Source organism: Anser brachyrhynchus (assembly GCF_964034855.1).
Source record: "Anser brachyrhynchus genome assembly, chromosome: 4".
NCBI lineage: Eukaryota > Metazoa > Chordata > Aves > Anseriformes > Anatidae > Anser > Anser brachyrhynchus.
Window position 1 is genome coordinate 31,530,524 of NC_137698.1, and position 12,361 is coordinate 31,542,884.

Sequence of the window (12,361 nt, forward strand, 5' to 3'; positions counted from 1 at the left end):
CCCCTTGCTGTGAGCTCAGTTCTGACTTCTGAAGCCAAGTGGAAACAAAGACCAAAACAGACCCTGTCTGGTTTACAAATACAGTAAAGCAGACAGTGCGCTACACAGCACTTCAGCAAAGGAGAGCGAGCTGTAAAGTGCCAAATAGAAGAAGGCAGCGGCTCTGTTGTTTACGTGGGCACTACAGGTCTCACTAGAAGGTAGCTCAAGCCGCAGCTTCTGTCAGAAGAGAAATCATCTGCACCCAGAGTCTTTTTAAAACATTCCCTTCGTGTTTCACTTCCCAGGATCAAGGGAGCGCTCCGTATGAGATGTTTAACCCAGCACCAGATCTTCGGGCTGCAAGAACCTGCAGGACCACCAGATCCTAGGGCTGCAGGACCCGCAGCCCCGCAGTACCACCTCCCGGCAGACAGCCCCGGGCAGCTCAGCGGAGCCTCTCGCCCCGGTTACCGAGGCCGGGGGCCAGGCGGCACGGCGCAGACCCCCGGCTCCTGGCCTCGGGGCCTGGCGTTTAGGCAGGCCCGAGCCGCGAGCAGCCGGCTGTGCGCGGAGCCCCGGCACCTGTCGTGACGCCAGCCGGCCGCGGGCAGGGGGCAGCGGCGGGGGCCGGCTCGGCTCGGCCCGAGGGCTCGTCCTCCCCCCGCGCCGCGACGGGCTGCCCCGGCTGGAGGGCCGGGGGCGGGCGAAGGTGGGGAGCGAGGAGGGCGCGGGAGAGGAGTTTAAAGCTGGGGGGGGGGGGTGGACGGGACCGAAGGGAGGAGTTTAGGGAGAGGGCTCCTGGGAAAGGGAGTTCGGGAGAGAGGTGCGGAGGGGGCTCCGCGGCGGCAGGACGGGCGCCCGGCGGAGCCTCCCCGCTCGTCTGTGCCGGCTGCTCGCCCCGCCGCGGCTTCCCGGGGGCGCCGGCGCCGCGCCGGGTGCCCCGCAGCGTGTCCCGGCGGCGGTCGGCGGGGGGGGAGCCGGCGGCCGAGAGCCCTGCCCGGCCCCGCGGCGGGGCGGGAGCCGTCCCTGCCCGGCGGCCGGTGACAGGTGCGCGCTCCTCGGCGGCGGCAGCGGCCCCGCTGCCCGTCCCGGCTCCTCCGGCCCCGAGTTGTTTAGTCCTCGGGAAGCTTGGGTTGGGTCCAGGTTTTGCTTTGATCCTTTTTTTTTTTTTTTTGAAAAAAAAAAAGCCCAAGAAAAACAAAACCTGGAGACGCAGAGAAGGGCTCTAGGAAAAAGTTTTGGATGGGATTATGTGGAGACTACCCTGCAGCTCTCTGCCGCCGGAGCAGGCTCGGTGCCGCCTTCTCCCCCGCGCCCGGCGCTGCTGAGAGACGCCCGGCCCCCGGTGCCGCTCCGCCAGCGCCCGCTGCGCGCAGCCCCGCGCCCCGCCGGCCCAATGCTCCTCCTCGGGCTGCTCCTGCTCACGTCTGCCCTGGCCGGCCGGAGGCAGGGGGCCGCCGCGGAGTCCGACCTCAGCAGCAAGTTCGCCTTGTCCGGCGCCAAGGAGCAGAACGGTAACGGAGCCCTTGGGGGGGGAAGGGGGGGTGCGGAGCCCCGCGGAGCGTGGGGCTCCGGCGGTGGAGGGGTGGTGGCAGCGGCTTTGCTGCCCCCGGGGAGCCCGGCCGGGGCCGGTGCTGTGTGTGGGTGAGCGGGGAGTTGTGGTACGGGCTGGAGAGGAGCTGCCTGGGGAGCGGGAGCCTCTCCCGGGAGTACCTGGGGTGCTTGGGGAACTCTCAGACGGCAGCTCCCCCCTCCCCGGCTGGAGAAAGGAGCCTTTCATGCAGCACGGGCAGCTTCGGGGGGTGTGATTTGCTTAGCCTCTGAACTCCGTGTGATTTACGGTGTTCAGGTTTTTAAGCGCCTCTCGATCGACTATTACGGAGTCATTTTAAAGGGTATTTCACAAAATGAAATGTTATATACCGCGTGAAACCATGCTTCATGTAAAATATCTAAAGTTAAGGCTGTTAGCACACACTCACAGAAACCATGGTGCTTAACTTAAGGGGGAAAAAAATAGTGTTTTGCATGTCAGCTAGAATGAGCTGTATGCCTGGGCACAGCCAACACAAAAGGAGAAGCTGGGAGAGCTCAAACTTCTGTGAACAGTAATGAAACACAGCAAAAACACAGACTTAAGACCAGTTCTGTCAACTTTGAACTTGGGACTCCCCTGATAAAAGCACTGTATGTCATGTCTTTAATAAAAGGCAAAGATCTGGGGACCTCTGCAAGCATTTTGTGAATTAATAGGACACACAACGTGCTAGCAAATCTAGCAGGAGAGCTTAATGCTGCTGTGGCCTGCTAATGTGATGATATATGGCACCTGTGGGCTGCCAGCACAGCTGATCAAAGAGCAGCACCGGGATCAATCTCTAATCAGAGCAACTGTGCAGGGCCAGAGGAAAGTGATCAAAAGACCTGGAGACCCGGCTGCTCTGACAGGAAACCAATCAGACTCTGTGCGCAGTACAGGAAATTATCTGCTCTGTGTGAGAGGAGAAATGACTCCCTCACCCCCCACCCAACTTACCTGACGTTTGGGGCACTGGTTTGTGACAAAAAGGGCTTGGCACTGATGTGCTCAAATCTTGTAATGCTGCGGTCCATTCAGTCTGTGTGGTGTGCGACTGAAGCATCTCAAGATGCACAGAACTACCCTTGTTTTGCTTTAACTTCCTCAGGACTGGGAGGAAACCTGCTATGCGGTTAGCCTTCCTTCCATAGGAGGCCTGGTGCTTGGCAATGCAGCTGGGCCTTCACAGGGCGCCGGGGCCCAGCAGTGGGAGTCCAGCGATGAAGTGCCAAAGGTAGATCGTGCTGCTTGGAAGCAGGACTTGTGTAAATGTTTGTAAGCGCACGTGGCAGCACAAGCTGGATTCTCTTCACGTGCATCAGAAATGCAGCTGCCTTGGGTCAGGCTTCAACTGGTTTGCAATGCGATTTGGCATGCTCAAAGATACCGTCACTGCGTCTTATAATAAATGCAAATCCAGGAGAAATTAAAAGTGCGCTGAAACTGTATTCTGTGGTAGTTCATACTTACAGACAATCCAGATTATTGTTGTAGTTTACTTTAAGTTTGTTTTCTAGTTGTTCAACCACAAAACTTTTCTCAAATATTAGTACAAGTTTAGGTACAATTAAATACCAACTCCTGACTTTTCTTAACTGACTTTAATTATTTGGGGGATCAGTAACACTGGTCAAACCAGTTTTTACTTGGTTTAATTAGAGTGATTTTTACACTGTACTGCAATCTGAAGATTGTATAGCTTTTAGCTAGAGGCAGGTTAAAACTCCCTGGAGTTTGAGAATGAGATATTGCTGTTCGCATGCCAAATAATCTTTGGTCAGGAGAGAGGGAGCTTTTCCACTCACAGTCTACAAATAAAAATTCTGTCCTCTACTTGTAAAACTGCTAAATGGCCAAGAAGTTTTGCTGTAGAATGGATTACAGTGTTGCTGGGCTGTACTCGGGGGTGCCGTAGCTGTTGGTTCAAGGTGATACCAAAGATGTCTATGGCCTGTTATTAAATCAGTGGGACTACTTGTGTTACAGAAGGTAAGCACGTGCTTAAGGACTTCTTTTTTTCATAATTGGAGGCTTTTTTTTATTTATTGGCTAAATGAGTGTTAACTTCAGAATTAAGGCTTGACTCAATTGGATATATTTGCTAAATGCAGACATAAGTACTCTTGTTTCTCTTGCACAGTGCATGACATTTTGGGTGGCAATTTCCTAGAACAAATATTTCTTTGTACTTCTAAATTAGATATACTTAGAACACAGTCTTTTGCTGCTACCTTCTGAGAGTTCAATGTGATGGTTGTTGTGGGGCTGGTGTAGCTCCATTGGAAACCACTTAAAACTACCTCCTTGTTTTTGTTGGACCTCTGTGGTGGTCAGAGTTCCTTCAAGAAAAGGTTTATTTGTAAACTCGGCTTGACAGTAAGGGAGTTTATATGATTTTCTTGAAAAAAATATTTATCTTTAATGTTTTTATTTGTAATTCAACTGAGTAAATATTCATCTGGAGTTTATGCAACCATCTTCTGGAAACTGGAGTAGTAGTAGTAGTAAGTGGTGCGTGTAGTGATGGCTCCTGGTTAATGGTACGGATTTGACTTCCACAGTTTTTGTGTTGAAAAACAGATTATGCTTGAATGGATTTTCAGACTTAGGTGGCTTTGTCAGTACTCTTATGGCTATCTGGCATATTTATTACCCTTTTTCCATATTGCAGTAAGGAGTTGTGAAAAATGGTTCTCAGTTTCTTTTGAGGAATAAATCTCATTCTCTTGTGTATTGAATTTGATTACTTGGATGGTTTACTTATTTCATCTTTCTATTATAGTTCTTACCACTCATTCTATTTTTCAATAGTATGTTTGTGTGTTATCTTCAGTCTGTTTCTGTAGTTTCAGCAATGTCTGAGGGAGCTACTGATGGAGTGCTTTATATGAATGACTTAACTCTAGGGGCCTGAGTGTACCTGCTTATGTGATACTATTAGTTTGGTCCAGACTTGATTACAACGTGAGATGGTAGGTGAATCTAAATTCTTTTCTCTTGGCTGTCTTAGGAAAGATGTGATAAATGTCCACAATAATTTTACTAAGCTACAGGCATCGGGTGTTAGAATTTCTGTGAGAAATATGAGGATGTCTTTTAGATAAGATAATGTAAAATCAGGTGCTATGAGAAGTGGACGGTATAGCTTATGTGTCATGCATGTTTAGGAAGTAGCAATGAATGCCTTCAGAAGGCCAAAAAACTGAGGTCAGTTAGCAGTTCACCAGAACCAACTACTTACAAAAGTTAATTTTCCTGCAGTCAATTTCAGGTGAGAATCACAGAATGGCTGAGTTGGAAAGGGACCTCTGGAGGCCACCTGGTCCAGCCCCTGTTCAAGCAGGGCCACCCAGAGCGGGGTGCCCAGGACCACATCTAGGGGTCTTTTGAAGATCTCCAAGGAGGAGACTCCACCACCTCTCTGGGCAGCCTGTGCCAGTGCTCAGTCACCTGCACGGTACAGAAGTGCTGCCTGGTGTTCACAGGGGACCTCTTCTGTTCCAGCTTGTGCTGAAAAGAACCTGTCTCCGTTGTCTTTGTTTTTTAATGCCCTGTGCAGGCATTTGTAGACATTGATGGGATCCTTCCTAAGCCTCCTCTTCCCCAGGCTGAGCAAGCCCAGCTCTCTCAGCCTCTCCTCACATGAGAGGTGCTGCTGTCCATTCAAAAAGAAAAATGATGCTGGAGCTGGAGGTTGAGACATGACTATCTAAGGTTGTCCCTGGGAAGACTTGATGGATGCAAGTAGAATTCAGCAAAGCTCTGACGGGCCAGAGGGGCCTTCTGTCTTCTCCTCAGCTTGTGCGTGGCCTCACAACCACCTGGAGGATTCCCCTGTTTGTTTGAGCATCTTCAAAGGAGCTTGCAGCTAATTCATGGACAGGCACAGAATCATGACTTGGAGTTTCTGGTGAAGATCATTTAGCTCAGGCTTCAACACCTGAAAGAGCATGTTTATGTCTGAGGGATGCAGTTCACTCAGTTCTTGGAGGTGAGAATGTCAGTGCTTTTCCTTAATTTGACTGTAAAATTCTCTCTGATAAAAGAGCATACTTGAAAGCAGTGGGAATCAATGCCACTACTGCTGAGTCTAGCTGAATTGATGAGTGCCAGTACTGCTGGGTAGGAGAAATTTCCTTTCTTTTGAGAAGAAAAGGAAGAAGAAAATATGAACACATCATCTAAAGGGAAACATGATAGTGATGCAATTTGTCCTAAGCTTAATCTACTTCTGTTTAATCCAAGACTTGTTTTGAAATGTTTTAAAGCTCTTTTCCTGGAGAGTGAAGAATTGTACCACATCCTCTTTTGACTTTAAGCAAAAGATTGTGGCAAATTAGAGAAGTCCTTCAACACTGTGATAAATTGCAGTGCAAGATGGTTTTAAAAACAGGTTTGTGCCTTCTAGTTGCCTTTTGGCATGTTGCCTGGTGCTTGGCAGAATCCTGCTCGGAACTGCTCTTTAGTCCTGCTGCTTTTCTCACTTTTGTCTTGTAGATAAAAGAGAAGGTATTAAAGGTACAGACCATTTGCTACTTGTCCCAGATATATAGGCATTCTTGCCTTTCTTTATGTTTGTTAAATATTTAAATATTTTGAGTTTAATTTTAAGGGAGAAACATGGAAAATCCATTTTTTGCAGTAACTATTTCTTATTAGGTTTGCAGAAGAGATTTTAAGGCCTTGTGGCATTGTTTTGGGGTTTTTAGTTTCTTTCAGTCATATATGGTGTTTTATAACAGAGAAATAGCACAGGATATAACTTGAGAAAGTGACAGCTATACAACCAAAGGTGTTATGTTGGACTTTGTCTTCATATAAACATAACATCTTTTATAGAGGCCAAACGTTATCCAAACCTTTTGAATCTAATTATTACATAGTCAACAAGTAATAGCAAAGTAGCGGTTTGCACCCTACAGCAGTGGTTTTGCATTATAGCTGGGTGGTTTTGGGGTTCTTGTTGCTGTTGGGCGGTTGCTTCTTCTAGTTTTTGCTGTGCCTGGCAGTTCCTGATTACTAGAAAGAGTACATGCTGACCAAGCTTGCTTCCCTTCACTGGAAGTAAATTGCTTTACAGATAGCCCTTTGCTTTAATAGAGAGCTGTGCTTTTGCTTTTAGTTGCAAAATGTGTGTCATGGAAAGTACGCTTCCCAGTGTGCAAGTTTCTTAGAAATTGTCCTGTACAGGAATAGATTTTAGAGGAAACATGTAGGACTTCTTCAGAGTTACATAACAAAACATGATTAGCACTACCATGTAGAACTGCCCTTGATGTTGTAGCACTTATGTATCTGTGTGAGTGATTAGTTCTTTAGGAGTTTCTGAGAAATTAACTGAGAAATGAGAAACTTCATTCTTCTTGGAAAGCTTGTGTAGCTTGTGTTTGAATGTGAAATGCATTTTTCAAGTAGCTGAGTAAAAAATTTGTAATGTGCTACTGTGAAGCTAAAATATAAACGTCATGCTTCCTAGAGGCTTAGTTAGATTGTAGGATATTATTGTAAGGTGGCAACATCAGGAAACATTATTCATACCTCCATCCACAGACATCCTAGCCTTAGGGTTCATCTGTCTTCTGATCTTGTCTTCCAAACATCCTTGTGCCGAGATTTTATAAATCTCCACTGTTACGCTGTGTTATCTGCGGTTGATTTTGTGATCCTACAGCACGCTAAGCAGTTTTTCTTTATGTGAAGATACCCATCTTACCTAGCTTGTGTACAGTAGCACCTCTACATGTTTTCATAACCTAACCAGTCTCTACGCAAGTTGGTGGGATGGGTAAGAAGGGAGAAGGCCGGAAAGATTGCTAGACGCTTATGGATAAAGGCTTGTACACAGAGTATAAGTAGTATCAAAAACGTTGATGTGAAGGAGACAGCCCAACTAATTCCTTGGTCTTGGATACTTGAGGCCTTCTGAATCAAGGTTAGCAAGGCCTGTCTGTCTTAAGAGTTCAGAAGACTTGTTGAGTTTGTGAAAACTGGTTATCGATCGTATTAAAACGGCATGCAGATGTAGCTCTGCTCGAGCACCATTGCGCTTGATGCTCTGAGTATGGCATGGTACATGCTGAGGTTGGCCAGATGGTGGTGGGGTGTAGGCCGTGTTCCCTGCTGGCCTCGCCGTGGGACATGTGGCTCGAGGTTTTTGGGTGAATGGTGCTGCTAGCTGGGTAGCTGTTGTAAGGAGACCTCCTGTAGGGGACCTACAGCACTATACGCCTGCTGGGAGTGAGGGAGGGTGGCGTAGCCTGTGATAACTTCAGATGCTGGATTGAAACTCCCATATCACCCTTACTCAGCTGTTCTTGAAATGTGAAGCCTGTCTTGCAGAAAGCAAAAGGTATCTTGGTAAAAGGAAACACTGCTGCTTGTGTTTCCTGTACTTCTAGTCTTGTTTTGTATTGCTTTTGCCGTCATTCTTACTATGAGTTGATAATAAATTACATAAAACTGTTTGGGAGATGCCAGTGATGCAGGAGGTCAAATACTGCAGTTAATGAGTGAGTTGGTCCTGTAATCTGATAAATTGTCTTCAGACTTGGTGCAGGAGTGGTGCCCTTCTTGTAGTTGTTGGTACTCTACAGCTTTAAACCATTACTCGGTTTGGCACGTATCATCAGCAAAGCAGTAGATTTCTGTCAGGGGAAAGTCCAGGTGTAAAATACTGGGGAGTGTTATATTTGAAGAGTAAGTTAAGCTGGAAAAATGTTCTTGGAGAAGCTTTGGCCATACCTCCCATGTTAATCCAGTCCTGTTAATCTGTCTGCTGCCTTTTAAGTGTCGTGTTTAAAAGCCCATGAGGTGGGGAAATGACTTTGCTGGAAGAGGTTCTGTTTTGTGAAATAATGGATAATGCTATTGCTGATCCTAATCTTTGGCTTTGGTCTTTCCCAGAAAATTCCTGTCTGTTATTAAGCTGTTATTTGGGAAGCTTTGCTTGTTTCACCCCCCTCAGTTTATTTCACTATGTTGAAACTGTCCTACTGCTTTCACGCCTGGTGAAAGCAACGGGAGACCCAAGTCCTAGTGGCTCTACGTTCCTCCTCTGATGGACAGGAAACCAGCGTGCATTTTTATACAATAGTTAAACACTTAAAAAAGACACATGGCACAGGAAATTCTTCTGCTGTGTGTGGAGGTATGGCATTTCCAAACTGAAAGTGTTGTTCTGAGTCTTTTACCGGTAGTGGTGAATTATATGAGGCCACTTCCATCTGCAGAGAGTCTGTTTCACTTGCTTGTGGTTCTGGGGCTCATTCAAATGCTCTCAAACAAAATAAAAGGAATGGATGTAATAACTTCTTTATGGAAAAGTCATAAAAAGCTACAGGGCCATGTAAACAAATTGGGTCATTTACAAGATGTTTAAGTGATGGATATTCAGTCCAAATTCAAAGGTGTGGATTAGATTTTACAGTCATCTTGACTGAATTTTGCCCTCAACAAGACTTTCTTTTTCTGCCAAAATGTCTCTGACACTATAGATGACAAATTCTCAAACAGTATTTTCAAACATTTCAGTGCATTCAGGCTGAAGCAGAGAAATAGAAGAACAATTCAGTAGTATAATTTGATCTTTTTTTTTTTTTAGGTAAATGAAGGCTCTTTCTTGATACGCCTGGTTACACTGTAAGGCTGTAGTGGAACTTTGTAGTGTTCCAGGGGAAAATAAATTAAAACAGTTTCCCTCCTGGATTCAAACATGCCTGAAGTAATTACAAAGCAACTGTTTTGGCTCTCTGCTCTGTTCATATAAATAGGTTTGTACCGAACAGCAGCAACTGTGGTCCAAGTTAAACTCTACTAGTTGCAGAAACTTACATTGGACCAAATTTAAGTACTGAATGTTGTATCTGTGGCACACAAACTCACAAGACCTTTGTGAGCCATTTAATCATTTTTCAGAAAGTACTGAGAAAGTGGAATCAAATGCAAAAGAAGATAACTAATATTTGTATATTAAAAAAACATTATGTAGACTTATTTACTTCAGTGTAAATAAGCTTATCTATGTACAATTACTTCAAGTTTAGAGAAGGGGCGTTGGTATTGGTTACTGTAGAGTGCCTTCTTTCTCATGAGATGTGGCTGCTCACTCAGCTCTGTTATTAGCAATGCAACTTCAGCTGCCTTTCATAACTCTTCATTCTCTAAAATCTGAAGGTCATTTCAGAATGAAAACTTAGCCCAAGTTTGACATTAGCTGTAATGAACCGTACGTGGGTGAGGCTACCTATGTGCATGTATCACACAGAATAATGTAGCTGTGGAAGTGACTTACTTGGGAAATGTATATGTCTGATTGTATAGTATTTGAAGAGGTCCTTCAGAAAGTGATTCAGAAGAATATTCTGTTGTCTGTGTAGATGGTAAAAAGCTTGCATTTATATTATGGGCAACTTGTATTTCAAAAATACAGTTTTGGGAGGTGGTCTACCATAATATCTCAAGGCTTAAGCGTCTTAAATGTCTGTTATGCAAGGAAACTCACACCTGCAAATACTTGTTGCTTGTAGAACTATAGTGGACCTGCAAGTGAAGTAAAGCCTTGTAACTGAACTAACAAGCAGTGGCTTCAAAACAAACCCGATTCCTAGACAAGGAGATGAAACTGTGGTATCTGATCTTACCTAAATGCTACTTTTTAAAATAACTAAGGATTCTTGCTGGGTCTATGATTTTTTTTTGTCACAGCAAAATTGCAAGAAAAGATGGAAAAAAAACTTTTATTAGTACTTACTGCCACTTCTTTAATAATTTCTGAGAATAGGCATTCTCTTATTTCTAATATAAATCTCAGACACCAAAATAGCCTTTCAGTCTCCATGGTAAAAGGACATCTTTCAGTCTCCTTCAGACTTTTCCCTTAGTGTGGGGGGGAAAAAGGAGGAGGAAGGTATTTTAGTGCCATGCCTTTAGTGCCATTCTAGGCTTGTTTGTTTCCATCCTGTGTTTGATAGTTATGGGGAAGTCCACCAGCTCCCTCACTGGCTATCTTACCGATTAATCTTTGCCAGACTTTCATCATTCCAACCTCTCTAGAGTTGTACATTTATTTTAAAATTCATCTAATAGAAGAAATATCTCCTCCTCTTCCCTCCAGCCTACCAGCTGTGGAGTTTCTCCCCGGTAGGTGCTGTAATGCTGTGACAAACTTTGTTCAGGACTGTTGCTTAACATGCATTACAAACCTGTGTGCACTCTTACCTAAACGGGTAGGAAACAAACAACAGGAATGCTGTGTGTTCTGTAGGAGATGAGTGGTGTTTGTGTTGGATGATGGTTAAAATTGGTAATATGTTATCAGTTAAAATAGCCTGTTCTGTCCTTGGAAGGTATAACAGCTAGTAGGCATGGGCTCTTTTGTAAGAACACACGTGCTCTCGAAACGTGAAATGATTTTCAGCTCTCGTGATGCTGACTGCATTGTTCTCACTCTGCTTTCTTGGCAGATGTGATGAAGATGTTTGTGTGTATGTTTATGCACTCCAGCCTTGCCTGCAGTTTATTCATAACATTCAGAAATGCCTGACCCCTGGGAGCAGTGCACATCTATAGTCAGATTAGAGTGTACAACTCTAATTTCTCTTAAACTTATGAAAAACTTCTGCTAAGCAGTCCCTGTTTTTCTGGTGGTACTTGCTGGCATAGGAATTCACAAAGTATTTACCTGAAGTGCTGGTTCAGCCTTGTAGTTATTTCTTCTGAAGTGGAGATTGCATTTGTGATGAGCAGTATCATTACTGGTAAGGATCTGTGCCAGCAGAGTGTTTCAGAGGTCAGTACATCTCTACATACTCTCGTAAGTCTATTGCATCATTGATAACATAAAGACTCTCATGAGATGTTGGGAACAGCCACCTTTTATGTTTTTTTTCAACTGGAGATTGCTATTTTATACCAGATTCTTAACAAGAAGCAGCGGGGAGGTGGGTGTCCTGAGCTGATTCCAGCCAGAGCTGCCAGAGAGGTTTTGAGTTCATTAATTTTCATCTCAAGGGAGAGCTCTGAGGTTGTTTGCAACCTCACCTAGCACCTCAAGTGGGCCACATGTTCGTTCTCTGGAGTGCACCAGAGAAGAAAGCTGTCTTACTTAAGCATCTGTCTGCTTTGCAAAATTACCTTACTGCTGTGGGGGGAAATAGGGTTTTGTGTTGTTGTGAAGTAGAAATGTAAACATCTTTCTAAAGCAGGTGCTTGCTTTATCAGTGAGAATCTGATTCTCCAATTTGTCTCATTAGTCAAGGTACACTCGAAGGTGCTGTGTAACAATGATACCTAACACCTGAAACAGCTGGGAGATGTTTCTGCATTGTAACTGCTTTTAACATAATCATGTTGCCAAAATTTGGACCTGGTAGAGTTCTTTGCATTAGGAGAAAGAAACCAATGTTGTGGTAAATCTGACACTGTCTTACAGGATCTGTAGCTTCTCTTTGAGATTAAGCTTTAGAGTCTACAGCACTACCACTGAGAGTACTGGGTCGGGATTGGAACAGTGCCCTTGCATAAAGCTGAATTCTCTTGCTCATTATTTTAAGAACAGAACAAAAAGACGCCTGATCTCGTTACCGGTTGTGATTTGTCTGAAAGTGTTTAAAACACTTCACAATGGAATGGATGCGTAGTTTCCTTGTGGACAACTGTAACAGTGCAGCATTTATTTCTGGCAGCAGTTGCTTAATGGATGGTCTTAAGTAATTAAAATTTATAGCTACGTGCACTTGTATGTGGTTTATTCTGACATTTTTATGTATGTGTGTGCTTAATGTTTGTTTGTTCTAATTCTTT

The 12,361-nt window shown here is 44.8% G+C and overlaps 1 protein-coding gene across 2 annotated transcripts in view; it reads left to right on the forward strand.

Annotated features, from left to right (window-relative positions):
- The first annotated feature begins 553 nt into the window (after positions 1 to 553).
- Positions 554 to 12,361, forward strand: part of PDGFC (platelet derived growth factor C) — a 120,908-nt gene continuing 109,100 nt past the window's right edge. The window contains exons 1-2 of one of the 2 annotated variants that reach the window (XM_080588622.1): positions 554 to 691; positions 1,170 to 1,496. In XM_080588622.1, the coding sequence (XP_080444748.1) occupies positions 1,379 to 1,496 (118 nt within the window). In that variant the 5' untranslated portion in view covers positions 554 to 691; positions 1,170 to 1,378. Of the gene's footprint in view, positions 692 to 747; positions 1,030 to 1,169; positions 1,497 to 12,361 lie in introns of those variants that run through there. The other variant, XM_080588621.1, reaches the window with a different exon arrangement.